Source organism: Malassezia restricta, chromosome VII (genome assembly GCF_003290485.1).
Source record: "Malassezia restricta chromosome VII, complete sequence".
Classification (NCBI taxonomy): domain Eukaryota; kingdom Fungi; phylum Basidiomycota; class Malasseziomycetes; order Malasseziales; family Malasseziaceae; genus Malassezia; species Malassezia restricta.
The window spans coordinates 434615-451481 of NC_040199.1; the positions used below are offsets into that span (position 1 = coordinate 434615).

The 16867-nt window shown below is 51.2% G+C and overlaps 11 protein-coding genes and 1 non-coding gene across 12 annotated transcripts; 5 read left to right on the top strand and 7 right to left on the bottom strand.

The window, feature by feature from the left end:
• Nucleotides 1-74: 74 nt before the first annotated feature.
• Nucleotides 75-1886, bottom strand: MRET_4039 (mannosyl-oligosaccharide alpha-1,2-mannosidase; the record flags this gene model as incomplete). Its single annotated transcript, XM_027630666.1, has 1 exon — nt 75-1886. One exon carries the CDS (start codon nt 1884-1886, stop codon nt 75-77), a length of 1812 nt encoding a protein of 603 aa, XP_027486459.1.
• Nucleotides 1887-2022: 136 nt separating this feature from the next.
• Nucleotides 2023-3288, top strand: MRET_4040 (AP-2 complex subunit mu-1; the record flags this gene model as incomplete). Its single annotated transcript, XM_027630667.1, has 1 exon — nt 2023-3288. One exon carries the CDS (start codon nt 2023-2025, stop codon nt 3286-3288), a length of 1266 nt encoding a protein of 421 aa, XP_027486303.1.
• On the bottom strand, nt 3285-4703 carry MRET_4041 (tRNA-splicing endonuclease subunit Sen54; the record flags this gene model as incomplete). Its single annotated transcript, XM_027630668.1, has 1 exon — nt 3285-4703. One exon carries the CDS (start codon nt 4701-4703, stop codon nt 3285-3287), a length of 1419 nt encoding a protein of 472 aa, XP_027486302.1.
• A 151-nt stretch (nt 4704-4854) lies between these two features.
• MRET_4042 (calcium permeable stress-gated cation channel) lies at nt 4855-7275 on the top strand (the record flags this gene model as incomplete). The annotated part of the gene is made up of 1 exon (XM_027630669.1): nt 4855-7275. One exon carries the CDS (start codon nt 4855-4857, stop codon nt 7273-7275), a length of 2421 nt encoding a protein of 806 aa, XP_027486395.1.
• A 29-nt stretch (nt 7276-7304) lies between these two features.
• MRET_4043 (nucleolar protein 6) lies at nt 7305-8009 on the bottom strand (the record flags this gene model as incomplete). The annotated part of the gene is made up of 1 exon (XM_027630670.1): nt 7305-8009. One exon carries the CDS (start codon nt 8007-8009, stop codon nt 7305-7307), a length of 705 nt encoding a protein of 234 aa, XP_027486394.1.
• A 101-nt stretch (nt 8010-8110) lies between these two features.
• On the bottom strand, nt 8111-8739 carry MRET_4044 (uncharacterized protein; the record flags this gene model as incomplete). The annotated part of the gene is made up of 2 exons (XM_027630671.1): nt 8111-8461; nt 8488-8739. 2 exons carry the CDS (start codon nt 8737-8739, stop codon nt 8111-8113), a joined length of 603 nt encoding a protein of 200 aa, XP_027486305.1.
• Nucleotides 8740-8773: 34 nt separating this feature from the next.
• Nucleotides 8774-8881, top strand: MRET_t0066. The gene has a single exon. It is a non-coding gene; the product is annotated as a tRNA-Leu (tRNA).
• Nucleotides 8882-9018: 137 nt separating this feature from the next.
• Nucleotides 9019-10167, top strand: MRET_4045 (oxidoreductase; the record flags this gene model as incomplete). Its single annotated transcript, XM_027630672.1, has 1 exon — nt 9019-10167. The coding sequence occupies one exon, from the start codon at nt 9019-9021 to the stop codon at nt 10165-10167; it is 1149 nt and encodes a 382-aa protein (XP_027486304.1).
• A 15-nt stretch (nt 10168-10182) lies between these two features.
• Nucleotides 10183-11799, bottom strand: MRET_4046 (cytosol aminopeptidase; the record flags this gene model as incomplete). Its single annotated transcript, XM_027630673.1, has 1 exon — nt 10183-11799. One exon carries the CDS (start codon nt 11797-11799, stop codon nt 10183-10185), a length of 1617 nt encoding a protein of 538 aa, XP_027486307.1.
• Nucleotides 11800-11871: 72 nt separating this feature from the next.
• Nucleotides 11872-14592, bottom strand: MRET_4047 (DNA excision repair protein ERCC-4; the record flags this gene model as incomplete). The annotated part of the gene is made up of 1 exon (XM_027630674.1): nt 11872-14592. The coding sequence occupies one exon, from the start codon at nt 14590-14592 to the stop codon at nt 11872-11874; it is 2721 nt and encodes a 906-aa protein (XP_027486306.1).
• A 237-nt stretch (nt 14593-14829) lies between these two features.
• On the top strand, nt 14830-15423 carry MRET_4048 (uncharacterized protein; the record flags this gene model as incomplete). The annotated part of the gene is made up of 1 exon (XM_027630675.1): nt 14830-15423. One exon carries the CDS (start codon nt 14830-14832, stop codon nt 15421-15423), a length of 594 nt encoding a protein of 197 aa, XP_027486397.1.
• A 192-nt stretch (nt 15424-15615) lies between these two features.
• On the bottom strand, nt 15616-16527 carry MRET_4049 (uncharacterized protein; the record flags this gene model as incomplete). Its single annotated transcript, XM_027630676.1, has 1 exon — nt 15616-16527. One exon carries the CDS (start codon nt 16525-16527, stop codon nt 15616-15618), a length of 912 nt encoding a protein of 303 aa, XP_027486396.1.
• Between the last annotated feature and the right edge of the window lie 340 nt (nt 16528-16867).

The following is a 16867-nucleotide window of genomic DNA, read 5'->3' on the forward strand; positions in this document are numbered from 1 at the left end:
GGTGGCCCCACAACACTCATCGGTGTCGCAGTCGATAGTACAGGCTGACCCGCGTTCAGATTATGGAGGAATGACTAATCGATCTTGGTAAGGAAGGACGGCGTGAATATGGGCAGCGGATGTGCCTCCGTATTGAAGACCCAAGTATGGAAAGGGAGAATGTTGCGTTCTGAGAATAGCAAATAGAAGTACTTAAGAGTTTCAGAAAGCCAAAATGTTTCCATGCGATCGATTTGATTGTGGTTCACATCATCGACATTGTCGATACCAGCATAGCCACCAACCCCTCCATCAACTTGACACCAGTGCTGGAAACTCTCAAAGATTTGCCAACCCCATTCACGGTATATGGGGTCCCCTGTGAGTTGAAATGCAATGTAAAGAGACTCGATTGTCTCTGGCCTTAGAATATTGCGCGCATCAATGGGAGGCCCGGCCTCAGGATTCGTTTGTCGGTTGGCCTGTTTCACCACCCAAGCCCTGCGATCGGTCGCGTTTTCGGTGGACCTGAAAAACACTATCTCCGCACCAAGACCTGTAGCCGAATTTGTGTATGTGTCCACGCATGTACGGATCAGTTCGTGACCGACTCGCCAATCTTCACGCATGGCCCTGGTGCCACCATACTTCTGCTTGGGAGGCAGGAGAGTACCATTCACCATTACCGATGCACCGAGCATCATAGTACCACCAAGGAAGCACACTAGATGGTCTTGTTTTGTTATAGCACGCCATTCTTTGCCCCTGTTTCTTGGATATATCTCCAGTGTATGCACAAGAGGGGGCGAAAGCCATGGAGTATGTTTGAGCAACTTTGCTTTGATATCATCAAACGCATACTCGTACATATTCCGATACACCTGTTCCGTGCGGTTAGTTTGAATGAACTGTTTGACCAGGTATTCGTAGTAGGAATCGCCTCGTGAGCCGAGACGAATCTCAGACAAATAGAATTCACCATCGTGGGGACTCAAGAATATCGGCAGAATGCCGAAATTGGCTTCTTTGACAGTTTTCAAAGCCGCTTGCATAGGCCGCTCTGCAATTCTCCAATATTTTTGGTCGCCGGTGCGCTCAGCAAGGTACTTGAACTCGAGTTGAATGGTAGTAACCTCTGCTAAACTGCTAGAGCCATGGTTATCTTCATCATAAAAAGATTCACCTGTGTGAAGATTGATTTCACGCTTGGGAATACCGGAGGGCGTATCAAAAGCCGGCAACAGACGAGCCGCCAACTCCTGTGCACGTGTCAGGAAGAAGATAGAATCCTCGTGAGAGGCACGCAGGGTACCAGCAGGAGGATCGAGCATAAGTGCAGACGCAGAGAGTAGTCCACCCAAGATACGAATAGTCGTCTCGAATACATTCAGGCGGCCGTCCACATCCCAGGAAAGTTCGTCCCGAATCCAGTTCCGAGCATCCATATAATCTTCCTCCATACCGAGTATAATAAGTGTATCCAGAGCATCCACGATGGTGAATCCAACAGGACTTTCATCTTTCAAAAGAAGGTTCGTACCTGATTTGGAGAGTGGGTGATATTCGTCCATACCCCAGGCATTCCGCTTGTAGGCTCCCCAGGAAGACTGAAAAGCTACGCGTATAGCGTGAAGTTTTTCCTTATCTTGCTCCTGAATAGGATGAGTGGGAATCTTTCGTGCAGGTGGGAGTTGAAATGGAACGGTGGTGGGGCGCTCGCCGTCATAGAAATTAGCTGGTATATCGACAGGCACATACGGGGGTACAAAAAGCGACGCTAGCCAAATTTGTCGCACGATATACGCACCGAAAGCCAATAAAGTCGCTGAGATGAAGAAATAGCATTTATTCCAGCTTTTTTTCGGAGGGGCGGGAGGTCGTTGGCGAGCAGCCTTCTTGTTGCCCATGTCGGAGAAGGCTGAGGGCGGCGGCCCCAGTGTTTGTTGTCTCCACAAAAATGACACATGCGCGTTCTCCTGCACGGCCAACTAGAACCACCTTGGGAATCGTTGACGAGGCACACTGACTTTCGAGCCCCGTGCGATGCTATCTGCCTTTTTTTTGGTCAATGCCAATGGAAATGCACTCATAACGCGCATGATAAGAGATGATCTAAGGCCAGAAATTATTGATCAATTCCGTGTCTACGTGATTCAAAATCCAGCCATTCACACGCCTATGCTAACGCTGGGAGGAATCACATTTTTATGGATCCGACATATGGACTTGTGCATTGTTGCAGGCATTATGTCAAATACCAATCCTACCTTGGTTTTTGAATTCCTATTTCGTTTTGTGTCTGTGTGCAATGCAAGCATCGGGGAGCTGAATGAAGAGGCAGTTAAGAAGCACTTTATGCTGATTTATGAAATGTTGGACGAGATGATGGATTTTGGATATCCACTGAACACGGACATACAAAGACTCGAGACGTATATTGTGAGTGAAAACATACACGGTCTGGTGCCTGTGCGCCACAATGTGCGTCGCGTAACGACAGAATACCCGACAGATGTGGCATGGCGGCAGCGGGATGTAAAGTATCGAAAAAATCGTTGTTTCGTCGATGTTATAGAGAAGCTGAATCTAACCGTCAGCTCTCAGGGAATGATCGTGAAAGCGGATGTGGAAGGTGTTATCAGACTGCGCCCCTTCTTGTCAGGCATGCCTCATTGTCTTTTGAGTCTGAACTGCGCTGTCGGTCCGTCTGAGGGTCATACGGCCCTGTTTGTGAAGGTGGACGAATGCAAGTATCATCCGTGCGTAGGCTTCACGACGTCGAATGGTGACTCGTGTCTTTCTTTTGTTCCTCCGGATGATGAGTTTGAGCTGATGCGTTACACAGCAAAACGAAACGTGCGTTTGCCTGTCAGGATTCATGCTGTTATAAAGAAGAAGAATGAAAATGTATGGCAGTATCAATTGAATTTGCGCACATGTACCGAACAGCAATTGCATGTGACAGACGTGGTCATTCGGATTCCCACACCAAACAATGCAGTGCATGCCTCATGTGATGTACAGCTTGGAAAGGTCAAGTGGGATGCAAATGAGCAAGTGATTCTATGGCGGATTCCCCGGGTACAGGGCATGACTGAATGGATGCTTCGAGCGAATGTGCACATGACATCAGAAGCGATCACGCCACGGGAGCGACTTCCTCTTCAAGTGGATTTTACGGTGCCGTCGTTGACAGCGTCGGGTATCGCAGTGCGATACCTACAGATCACAGAACGCAGTAACTATCGTGCTATGAAATGGGTTCGCTACGAGACACATTCGCGGCAATCCTATTTGGTATATATCTAAGGAACATGACCTGCGAGGCGCCATTCATTGAACTGGGCTTCACCAAAGCGCAACAGAGACATGGTCCCTTGGTCTACAATGGCAACCACGACATTTCGACGACCCGCCTTCAAAGGAATGTACACGTTGGTACGCGTCTGCTTGACCTTGGCACAAGAGATACCCCATTTCGAGAGAAACGTTTGCAGAACATGTAGAATCCAAGTAAGACGCGAAATCAAGGAACGAAGCCGTGACGGGTTGCGGGTGGTGGCCGGTGGTACGCGGGCAGTTCGTTGCTTGCCATATGCACGCCTGTTTTGTGCACGGACTTCTGCAAGTTCCCTGTCATCGCCTTGTGAGCCTGTAGATGAAGGGATGGGAATGTGCGAGAAGAGCGTATCAAAGTCGTGTCCATTTAGCATGGGATGTTGGTCCGTTTCGAGAACGCATATGCGGAATTCCGGTGGTGGCGGATGTGTTCGCTTGAAGTGTGATGCCGGTCGCCACGCATAAAAGAAAGGCTGGAGTGATTCATCCTGGACGAGCTTTGTTGGTGACTTTGGTTCATCTGTTGCTACAATCCGCAGCGTGTCGAATACAGTATCGAATGAATCGGTGGCGGAGATGCCAAGTAGACCACGTTGCCTCGTGCATAATTTTCGGATACACCATCGAAGGAATTGATATATCATGGAACAAATACGTGTGCATGTACGCCACCAGCCTAACAAAAGCCCCACAAGTACGCTCTTTTTTGGTGTGGACAGTTTGGACGGGTCTGGGGCACGTAATTGATCCACGAGCGATGCGCGCTGTACAATGTATCCAAGACGCTTGAGGTATGCGTAAATTTGATAACGTGCCATGGTACAGCCTTCTTGACCCATCAAGTGAGAAAAGGCTTGAGAAACCGATATGGGTATACAAGACAGGAAGGCGTCAGCAGAGGGTACAGTGCCCGGTGTCTGAGTCCAGCGACAGTCCAGCGCGCCACGTTCGATCAGATAGATGGCTTCTTCGGGGAAGAGCTCTAAGCATGTTTGTTTTTGCCCACTCTCCACTCGTCGACGCTGTGAAACGCCCATATGCGTGCACGATTGACCTCGTTGCGCATGCACAAATGCACGTTGAAAGTGTGGGTCCCAAGTGGCTGTACATAGAGTCTTGCTAGAATGAGCACGAGGAAGAGAGATCGTTGTGAATAGTGCATGTCGGCTCTGTTCCAAGACCTTGGTCTGACCACCGAATCCGGTTGGCTCGAAATCCTTTTCTCCACGCTTGGGAATAGATGGCGCGGAAGCATCCGTTGACATGCCGCCAGCCGACAGGTGCTTGGAAGACAGCGCTGAGAGAACGCGATAGTCTGGCATATCTTCTTCTTCATCCGAGTCACCCTGCGCAGGGGTCGCGCGGGCTACTTTGTCATCTTCCATGGTCCGCAATGGTGTTGAAAAAGCAAGCTGGTGGATCGTTGACTAAAAATAAGAATGGCGCACAAAATGCTGGGTCCACACAGGGCGGAGGTTGACAATCCCGCTTGCCGTGGCTGTAGACGTAGCAGCGGCGCGTGTATTAACACGGTGGATGGATTTTGATGATCGGGTGCCTGAGCGCCCTGGCCCACGAGGCAAGACATTCGTTGGGCCATGGCTTGAGCAACAAGTTGTTTTATCCTTTGTCATCGGGCTGTTGGCCGTCCTGGTGTTTGGTGTGTGGAAGCGGCATTATCCATCTGTATATTTGGCGAGACATCATGCGCAAGGATCTGCTTTACCTTATGATCGGATGCGTAACAGCATGTTTGGCTGGATCTTACCCACTCTCTTGTATTCAGACCACAGCGTTCTTCACACTGTGGGATTGGATGGTGTCACAGCACTCCTCTTTTTCAAGATGGGCTTTATGTACTTGACGCTAACCAGCATCTGGGCCCTGTTCGTGCTGATGCCTGTGCATTTTTACACCAATGGCTGGGTTGATGGTGTCAAGCCAGGCGAGTCTTTGGGTGATTCGATTTTCTATCCCATGCGACGCTTGCGTAAACCAAAAGAGCCTCTGCCATTGCTTCCTTTGCCAACTATTGTTACGCGTGATACGCTGTATGAAAACACGCAACTCGTGAGCACATTTGCGTACTCGCTCCTCGCTATGTTCATGTTGTGGCGTGCCTATCGTGTGTTCATCTCTTTTCGACAGAGCCATTCAGGGTCGTTGGAACAGTCAGACACTTCGCGCACTGTGGAAGTGCATATGCTGCCTGATCACTTGTCTACAGATGAGGCGCTCATATCTTACTTTGAGAGCATTCGCCTGCCTGTCGAGAGTGTTTGCATCCTCAAGAATACATCGAGCCTGGACAAGTTGTTGCGGCAACGAGCTCGAGGTTTGTTCCGGTTAGAGCGTTTATGGTATTCGTGGCTTGGTGACGACAGCGCCGTGGAGAATTATGATCCAGCAGCGATTGAGGATCAGACGTTGGCGATGTCAGAACCGCCCAAGCCGGGTGATGCACCGATGATTGGTACACATATTCGTGCGAATCGCCCGCGCCCTCGCGCTTATGTGCCTCTATGGAACTGGGCTGGAGAACATGTCGACGCCATTGATCAAGCATCTTATGAATTCGCGACCCTGGATAGAGCCGTGCGTGCATTACGTGACTCTCTCTTTCCTCACACGCACACTGCTTTTGTTACTTTCCAACATACATGGAGCGCGCAAATTGCGGGCCAGGTGGTGCATTACCCTTCGCCTGGTCGCATGCTGACGGAGCCGGCTGTGGAGCCACGAGACGTCATTTGGGAACACCAGGAAACGGCTGTATGGGACCGGAGAGTTCGGCAATGCATCATGGCGCTGAGTATGGCTATCTTTCTCTCGATCACGCTCTCATTGGATCTGATACTCGCATCTTTGGTCAATTTGAATGGGATCAAGGTCTATTTCCCATGGTTGGGGGATCTGATTGATGAAAATTTGCGCCTGCGTGCGTTTGTGCAAAACTCGCTCCCTACTCTGCTGCTGATTTCCATCAACGCTTTGGTTCCTGTGGCGATGAGATACTCAACGTGGTTCCAGCGTATTCGTGCATACTCGCATATTGAGCACAGTGTTTTGGGTATGTACTATCTGTACTTGCTGTTCTCTGTGGTGTTTGTTTTCCTGTTTACGAGTGCCCGTGATATGCTCAATGAGTTGTCAGAAAGCCCGATGCACATGATTGACAAGCTCGCGCAGTCTTTGCCTGTGGCACGAAACTTTTCTCTCGCATATGTCATATTTCAGGGACTTGCGATCCAGCCCTTCCAGCTTGTCCTCCTTCCGAATATTCTACTCAGGCAGTTTGAGAGTCTCTTTTGTGTCATGACGCCTCGCCGCTGGGCGCATTTGCTCAGTGCGCCTACACTGACTATTGGGACACTGTATCCCCAAGCCCTTCTGATCTTTACACTTTGTGTTCTCTACAGTATTGTGAGTCCGTGCATCAACGTGTTTGGTGCCTTGTATTTTGGCATCGGCTATGTGGTCGTCAAGTATCAGCTTTTGAATGTGTTTGACAGGCCCTACGATTCACATGGACATGCATGGCCATTGGCTGTGCGGAGGTGTATCTGGGCCGTGGTGCTCTTTCAAGTGTTCCAGCTTTCCCTCTTCTCTGTACGGAAGCAAGTGTTGAACAGTTTACTGATTGTGCCGCTCATTGGTTATACCATATGGTTTGCCTTCCATGTGCAGAAAACGTTTCTGCCTCTCACGTCCTTTGTCAACTTGCATGATATCTATGCTGCAGAGGAAGAATTGCGTCACCGGAACGAGGCATATCAAGATGAGCCACATTCTCATATACCCTCAGGAGAAGAGCATCCTGGACGCTCCTCTGTGATGACGAGTCGTTCCTGCCTGCTCAGTGTAAGTCAGAGGACGTATAAGCAGCCATCACTGACAGGACCACTTCCGACGCTTTGGTTGCCACATTCACGCCCCACGTTTCTAGAACCTGTATAGTGTTAATTTATAGAATGTCTTATAAATAGTTAGCCCAACCGAACTGCGTTCGCGCCACTAGCAAATTTGGGCTGCTTCGCCGGGCGCGTCGTTCTATCGGGCTTGGATTGATCAGGCGCTTGTTCAGAGCGTTCGCTCTGCTTTCTTTTGTGCGCTTCGGCTTCTGGTTTCACATACTTCTCGAATATCTTCCGTCGCTCCTTATCCAAGTCAGCGTTCTTGGCTTTGATTTTTTCTTTGCGGCGCTCGCTCTTACCACCACCGCCAGCGGTGAGTTCGACGTTGATTTGCCGCCCCCGGAATATGGTATGATGAAAACGAAGTGCCTTTTGCAAAGAAGCCGCATTTGAAAATTCAACAAACGCACAACCCTTGGACACAGGTGCAGATGGATCCTGTGCCTTGCCCTTGGCGATAGACTTTTTTTTTGAGTTGGATAATTTTTCCAGCGCAGATGGATCCCCCTTCTTGGTGAGCAGTCGTACTCTTGGCATTTCGCCGCAGGTATCGCTCATGTGCTTCGCCAAATCATCCGCTGTGACATCGTACGACATATTACCAACAAAAACAATATACCTTATCCCGGCATCGTTGGAACGTAGAGCCTTAGAAGAATGCGATGTCCCATCATCATCAAAAATGGTTTTTGTGGCATCCAACGACTTTGGAGGGGTGTGCTGAGAAATGTTTGAAGCGTTCGGCTTCGCTTCGTCGCCCAGAGCTTCTGACGTCATGACACAAGCTTGGGTGTCGGATGGTTGAAATCGATCAAAATGGGCCGAATTGTGGAGATGAGAAGCGTGCGGCTACATGAAAACGATGTTGTGCCCAATCTCTACCAGACTCGACACTCTTGCATCATAGAGCAGATCTGGTTTAAACGCTGACGCTCTGACACAAAGTCAATGTCGTCAACATTCTCTGTAGGAATACGATCTAGAGCCAATGCGATTACCATCGGCTTGCAAGTATCTCCCCCCTTCATAGGTTCAAGGCGGCACAAGTCGGAATAGATGTGAAGCGCCAGTTGCTTCGTGTAGAGTAGGTAGATGTCTTCCATACCTTTCGGAGGCGCACCAAATAACGGCACAAAAGTCACGGTAGGTTCGCGTGCTTCGTCTGTCGAATGAGAATTATATTCGTTTGAATACGCTTGTGCAAAAGGCAGTTGTACGTGAGCTTGTAACTAATTGTGAGGTAGTCAATACTTACCAAATATCCGACCTTGCCCTTTTGCGATACACTAACAAAAATACGGTCCACAAACTGTTGACACAAGACTGTTATATCATTGCCGCTGGAAGATGCTTTGGTACATGATTTAGTGGCGATAATATCTCGAGGTATCTCTTTTACTTCTACGTTGCGAATTGTAGGACATGGTTCGATTGTGTCCATGAACTGCACGTAGGTGGAAAGATGGTAGTATGAGACAAATGAGCTGCCACTGTTTTTAGCAATCATTTATTGGCAATGCCCTCAAACTTCTAGGGATTCATGGTAGGATGGCCGAGTGGTCTAAGGCGGTAGATTCAAGTATTATTGAATTCTTCGATGGTAACATCGGGTTCCCTACTTATCCTGGGTTCGAATCCCAGTTCTACCAGATTTTTAATCTGTGCCCATGTGGAAATTTTTATTGGATTTTGATAATGATCGTGACCACATGTGTCGCCACGTGTGGTGAGGCAAGATACACCTTGGGCGAGTTTGTTCGTTTTCCTGCTTGCTTCTCACGCCATCATGCCTGATCAAAGCCGACACGTCGTTATCGTGGGTGGTGGTATTATTGGCGCTAGTATCGCCTACTTCATGAGCAGGCGTTCAGACTGCCCGAAGGTGACTTTGCTGGAATCGAGCAAGACACTGGCACCTGGAGCGTCAGGCAAAGCAGGCGGCTTTTTGGCACTCGACTGGCATGGCACTTCCACGGCAAGTCTGGCTGCATTGAGTTTTGAGCTGCACCGTGAGCTGGCCGAAAAAGAGAACGGTGCCGAACGCTGGGGTTACCGTTTTGTCGAAACGCACCAACTGAGTTTGGATACATCTCGCAAGGCACGTCATCGTCCCAAGATTGACTGGCTCAACCCAGATGTATTCATTTCGACTAGCCTTATAGGTGGTGGTGGGTCAACGGCGCAGGTCACACCCGGTCCTTTGACGGAGTTTTTGTGTGAACGTGCGCAAGAAGCGGGTGTGCAGATTCATTTGCAGACCAAGGCAACGGGCCTAGACTTGACGGAAGATGGTAAGGTTCGAGGCGTCAAGATCCAGCAGGCAGGTGAAGACAAGGTGCTGCCTGCCACCGATGTAATCGTGGCCGCTGGTCCATGGACGGGCAAACTACTCAAGTCGTGGTTCCCATCTGACAAGATGCCGCAATTCCTGCGTTCGGCCTCGATGATTGAAGGAAGTCGCTCGCACAGTGTCTTGGTTCAGGCGGCCAAGAAGCATCAGCTCTCAGCTGATTGCTTCTTCTCAGAGATGCGTTATGGCAGCTCGGCTGGTGCGCCTGAATTTTACATCCGCCCCAAAGGCCGGGCGTACGTATCGGGTGGCTCGGACGATGCGCCCGTTCCTGAACTGGCAGACGATGTGACCTTCGATCCTAGGCGCACGGCTGAACTTCAGAAGCAGCTGGCTGTCCTGAGTCCTGAGTATCTGGACGTGAACCGCGGTGCTGAGCTTTTGGCGGAACAAGCGTGTTACTTGCCCATCTCACCGCGCACAGCCGCGCCAATTTTGGGCGGCTCGGCTGAGCAGGGCATCTATGTGGCTGCGGGACATGCTGTGTGGGGTATCAGCAACAGTCTGGGCACTGGCAAAGTTATGTCTGAGCTGCTCTTGGACGGAAAGGCGCACTCGGCGAATATTCAGCAATTGCGCCCATGAATCACATAGAAGTGTCTACGAGGAAAAGGCTAAACGACGCGCAAACTCGATAAGGGCACGAACGGGGCGACCGGTCAGCCCCTTGCTCTGGTAGTCGTTGAGCGTGTTGGCTGCGGCCTCCATAGAGCCGGCAATGTCAATGTGCGCGTAACGCACACGGGCGGCTTCGCCTTTGGCACGGTCCTCGAGGCCATGAACGAATTGCTTTAGGAAGATAGCAGCCGTGCATGAGCCAGCAGGACGACCACCTGTGTTGACAAGGTCGGCATTGAGCTTGGAGATCTGGGGCAAATATCTGTCAGTGAGCGGCATACGCCAGCACAGGTCGTGTTCCGCCTCACCGGCCGTCTTGAGTTCCTGCCACAATGACTCGGCTTCCGTGAATACACCCGAGTACACGTCACCTAGAGCCATGACACAGGCTCCGGTCAGGGTGGCTACGTCAATGACCGTGTGCGGAGCATAGACATCTGTCACGTACGACAGCGCGTCTGCAAGCACGAGGCGGCCCTCTGCGTCAGTGTTGTCCACCAGCACAGTCAGACCGTTACGAGCTTGGAAGATATCACCGGGCTTGGTGGCACGACCACTTGGCATATTTTCGGTGAGGGGCGTCACAGTGACGACATTGATCGGAAGACCCAGCTGGGCCATAGCTAGGGTGCTAGCAACCACGGCAGCAGCGCCGCCCATGTCGGCACGCATGAGATCCATGCCAGCACTGGGCTTCAGACTCGTGCCACCCGTATCAAACGTGATACCCTTGCCGACCAGAGCCAGGGGGGCGGCCTTGGCATCAGGAGCGCCATGGTACTGGATTTCGACAAACTTGCATGGCTGCTCGGAACCTTGTGCCACTGAGAGGAACAAATTCATGTTTTGCTCGCGCGCCCAGTCTGCATCATGTACCACGACTTTGGTGTGGGGTACGTGTTTGAAAGCATCCATAATACGATGAGCGAAAATCGTGGGCGTCAAGAGGTTGGCAGGCGTTTCTTGCAGTTCGCGCGACCAGTTCTGAGCGCGCGCGTACACCTCACCCGTGTACCAGCTCAAAGGTGTGGCAGAAGAAGCCAGTTCGTCGCCGTCATCACGCAGCGACTTTTTTTGTTCGCTCGAAACAGGGCCATGGATGGGCACAGCCTCGATGTGACGACCACCCTGCTTTTCAAGCGGCAGGCTCCAGGCAGGCGCGGAGCCGCGTGTCTTGAAGTGGTTCACGTTCCACAAGCCAAGCGTCGCTCCCACGGCAGCGGCGTGGGCACTCGCAAAGGAATCAACCTCAATGCACTGGCCTTCCTCGTTCACCTTGCCCAAGTCGCGCAACGCACGAACACCTTTAGCGGCAGCCAGACGTGTCTCTTCAAGGCGCTCATTGCGAAGAAACACGTTAGCAGACGGCAAGGCATCGGGGCCCGTTTGCGGCGCTCCCGCTTGTTCGCCAGAAGCTACAGCAGCCACCGGATGAAAGGACGACGGGTACAGTACGCGACATTCACCCGGCTTGGCCGCGTTGGCTCGGCTCACCTTCCACTGTGACGCTACTTGTGCAGCCAGTTCAGGGAGGGCGGCCAGGGAAGGAGCTGCGCCCTCCGCATCGATTCGCACCACTTTTCCAAGCAGTCCAGACATTCGCGTATATGAAGCAAGTGCGTGGCACAGGTTGGGGGCTTACATAGAAAGGGGTATATGTGCAAATTTCTATCAAGCCAGGCTTCGATGGAGGAATTGATGCAGCTTGCGCCCAGCTTCGGCCCCGATGAGGGATTGCAAATCGGACAGGGGCGTCTCACACAAAGCCTGGATATTGGGTATGTGCTGCGCAAGGTAAGCAGCGTTTTTGAGTGTGACGCCGGGCATAGAACAAAGCATTTCATACGGCGTAATATTCAATGAAGCTTCGCGTTGTCCTTGTCGTTGCAGAGAGTCGTCCAGACCAACAGAGGCAGCACGTTCAGGATCCGGGTCATCATAGTTTTGTTTCAGGTCTGCGAATATTTCCACACTAGCATAAGGGGAAGACGACCAAATGATGTGTAAGCGTGGAAAGGTGAGTGTGAGTAGAACAAGTTTGGATTGGACGTCAAGGTCCGAGGGCGTCGATCGTGCCGCTTGTGCACGACCATGCGCTGAACGGACGTCGCCCATGGATTGCCATGTGAATGCGCGGTCCTGGTCAAATTCAATCAGTAAGATCGGGTAGGGGTAGTGCATAGACATAGCCTCGCACTGGGTATACAAGCGGCCTGAATTGAGACTCTGCATCAGATCCGTCAGTGTTTTGCGCTCCACACACATGTCGGATGAAATGACATAGTCACCCACTTGGAGCGTGCAGGGTATCACTTCCATACCGGCAGCATGAAGGAACGATGGTAGACTCGATCGAAACTCGCGCATGTCCACCACCACTCTAGGACGGCGCCCGGATACTAGCCTTTGGCCACCGGCAATGCGCGTGCTCAGCATTCGGACCATGCGTTGATCGGCATCCTCTTCCGCAGGCAATCCATTGGTGGTGAGCGGAATGACCATGGTAGCCTTTTCGCGAATCAGGCGCTCAAATGCGTCCTTTTCGCGACGTAAACCGCCGAGATACATTTGTTCCTCCACGGAATCCACATACAGGAAAAAGTAAATGCGGAGCTCCGATGACAGGCTCTGTGTAGCACGATACAACTCGACCTGCCGCACAAACGAAGCATTCGGGTCGTACATGATCACATAGCCAGGTCGCAGCTCCTGCAGGATATTGTCATTGTTATCACCCTGGTAGCTCTGTACAACAATCACATGATCCAAATCCAACAGACCAAAGAAGTCCGTAGAGCCAGGATCCTGCTCTTCCTTACTTTCGTCCATGCCATGCAATGCGGGAGGAGGATCCATAGCCGCAGCAACATGATCCAGCTCGCTAAATGGGTTGTCCTCTGCGAGAGATGGTCTGGATGTCTGGGACATGCCTCCTCGCATTCGACGACGCTTATGCGCCGGAGCACCTGTGCGCATCATTTTGTGACGCAGGGCTTCGTGGATCGAAGACGATGGATTCGGAGATTCGGGTGTGTTTGAGCGAACGTGGCGCTCTTTTTGGAAGGATAAGAGACTCTTCTTCCATGCGAGGTAGTTGTGCAAGCATGCTGTCAAATATGGTCGGCCAGGAGAAGCTGTGTTTCCCTCGGCCAAAGACAGCCATGTGCGAAGTTGAGCAACTGTGCGTTCAGACTGGACCATGATGAGAATGGTATGTGAGGAAGATGAATCGTCGCGGTATATGTCTTGTTCCACTTCGTCCAATACTTTGGCCAACAGCTTCCATTTAGGAAGTTCCTCCAGCTCAAACGACATGCCTTCGTCGTCCTGTTTTTCTTGCCACAGCCTCGCTCTAGCCTCATGAAAAATCAGGTTGGCTTCATCACTCATGAGCCACTGCGACTGCCGCTGCGGGGCTCCCGGCTCTGACGTAGGTGCGTTGGATGCCAAGATCGTCTCGAGGTATTCATAGAACGAGACAGAATCGTAGGAGAGCAATGCATGCAGAAGCTGTCTTAGGGTATACAAGTCGCCCACCAACTGCCTCGTTGCCGGGCTCAGGCGATGCCATACTGGATCAAGGTGCCGTCGCACGGTGACATCAAATGCACGATACATGGCTTGCTCCACGTTTAAATCATCCAAGTCAGTGACCAATTTGCTGAGCTTAACTTGATGTAAGGTAGCCTCTAAACACTGGATGATGGCATTTTGTATAGAGCGCATACGAGGCGTAAGAGGCTGGTGCAGCTCAATGACATCGGCGCGTCGTTGGCCTAGATCCTGGTTGATTTCCTCTTGAAATCTAGGCCAGATATCGACTTGACGTAAGCGCAGCTGAGACATGATCGTCTGCAGCTTGTGGTATCCGCTAGCAAGATGCTCGGCATTATCAGAGAAGGCCTTCAAGAAGCCATCGTTATTCTGCTCGCGATATAGGCGTACAATAAAAGCTTCGATAGAAGTGGGAGACACGCGCTCAGCATTCAATACAACCATGCCGGTAAGTAGGCTCGTAGGAATACGTTTCTGCAACATATCCACGACCAGGATTCTGGATGTGACGCTAATGATACCGCTGGACAGATATAGATCCGTCCGTTGCTTGGAGCTCATGTGATGGTGCACATCGCGAATCGCATTGTGCCCAAGACCGAGTGTCCCTAGGTCATGATTGATCCCCTTTACATCTTGGGCCGACGCATTCACCACCACGACAAGAGATTGGGGACGCGCATACACTCGTAATAACGTCGAAACAACTCGTCGAAGACCCAGTCCGGGAGCCAAGATCACGAGCAGGTCACGTAACTCTTCATCGTCTGGAAGAAGGCGATGCAAGATACTTCGATGAAATGGAAGCAGCCAATGTCTGCTTGGAGGGAGTTCCATGATTGCGGCAACCGATTCAGCGCCATGCGTTTTGGGCAGCACGCCTCGATGCGGAGTTGGATGGAAGAATTTTTTTCTAAGCCAGTCTAACAGGCAAGGGGGCGTTCAAATCACAATGTGATTGGCCCAAAAAGACGCACGGGGTTCACAACCTGCGTTTATTAGGACGACGCATCGCGCGCCTATATATAAACAATAAGTGGCGGCTGCGCTTTACCGCCACCGTTTCCCACTGTCATGTACATGCACAAACTGATCTCCTTTGCTCTTGCCGGTGCCGCTAGTGCTATGGCATCGGGCCTTTCGTGCAAGGCTTACGGGGTTGCTGGCAATCTTGTGAGTCTTGACTTTTTCCATCACGATTCCCAGTTGCTGGAATTCACTCACGATAAGACGGTGGACGGCCACCCTGCCCTTGCTCCGACGCAACATTCGAAGCAGTTGTTCCAATTTTTCAGCTGCAACTCGCCGTCCAAGCACTACAAGAAAGGTGGTCAGGTGCGCAGCCTGACGAACACGTCTTTGTGCCTCACGCCAGGCACCGTGTATCTTCCCAGCGACAAGATGGGCGATGCCGTGCCTTATCCTGACAACGCCGACAATCGCATTTCTCTGCAGCCATGTGAATCAGAGCACAGCCTTCAGCTGCGAAAGCAATGGTTCATGGAGACGGAGACTAACAGGGCCGGCCTGGTTCAAGTCTCGCAACAGGGTTGGCGTTCGGACTCGACCAGCGACACACTTATTATCACGGACGACGGTGTTGCGCTTACCTCGCATCCCCACAAAGGTACGGAACCCAAGCACCTGCACATTAAGGCCAGGGTTTAATCTGCCTCGCAAGAATGCATCCAATGCGCAATTTATCTTACGCATAACATCCCTCTGTCGAAGCAGTCGCTGGTCGTCTGTCATGGTCGTAGCACCTTCCCATTCCTGTCCAACGCTTTTGAATTGTTTTTAGTATAACGAATTGTTAGACTTAGGTGAACAGATGAGCAAAACTATGAATCTATCGCGAATCTAAAACTTGATTTGGTTCCCGTTGCCAGAGCCGTTGATGCACACTTCGATACCAAAGATGTTGTATTTGCCACAGTCGAACTTGCCTCCGGCAAGCGAGGTGGCAGTAATGGTCAAATCGGTACCGCTAACTTGGGTCTTGATCACTGTCGTTGGGGACGGACCAGCGTTTTTGGTCCTGCTATGCTTGGTAGTTTGACTTGATCCCGTTTTGGTGGTGTGTTCTTTGGGCTCATCGTGATACTCGGCGCTGCAGGCGGGGCGGGGACCAGTCGATAGGCGGTGCGAATGAGCAGGAGTCGACTCAGTTGGGGAAGCATCCTTGCTGGCGAGATGGCTGGTAGTGACGATGGTCGAAGACTTGGTACTCATGCGAGAAACAGAGGATGACGACTGTTGCTTGGTGTCATGCTGCACAGTTTGTGAAGAACGACTGTGCGTCTCCCTGGCTGACGCGGCGGTCACGGACGTGTACGGTTCCTTGGTGTCGTGCGCGTGCTCGAGACTCTTTGTCACAGGTGGGAACGAATCGTCAGGCTTTGGACCTTTCGTCGTTTCCTTTGGCGAGGTTGGCGTGCTACTCGTGTAGACTGTGGTGGCGATCCAGCTCGTTTCCGTGATCCTTGTGACACCAGGTTGCTTACCATTGCCGATGTGCCTTGTCTTCCAATGTGTTACCGTGACTGTTTTGTCTTCTACCGGTTCACACACTGCAGAGCGGCGTTGGAGAGACTCGGTCCTGAGACGTTTCTCGACTTGTGCTGAGGTCACATCCAACGCGTTCTTCTTAACAGTGCGGTGAAGCGGTGTCGCGGAGACCTGCAAGAGAACGGTCCAAAGCAACAACGAGGCGAAAAGGATCTTCATGATGCTAGACATCTTTGCTGAAACGACTGCTGAGCCCTGGTCCATTTATACTTACATAGTGGCCAAAGTAGGAACAATGAAAGGTCATCGCCACCATTCATTGTTTCGAAAAAAGGCCCATTTCTTAGAAAAAGGCGCTTACAATGCACCTGCACGTAGTTCCATGTTATTGACCCCAGAACAATGCTCAACAACGTTTTCTAGCAAGCAACATGGATACAATGGCGGTTGAGAACAAACGATCTTGGACAAGAGTATTAGGCATAAAACATGTGCTGACCATGCAACGTTCTTAGATGTCGCTTATGCTGCGACCCGATGACATCGATCGTGGCGGACGCGCATAGCGATAAGATAAAAATGACGCCATAGCCCATCTATGGCC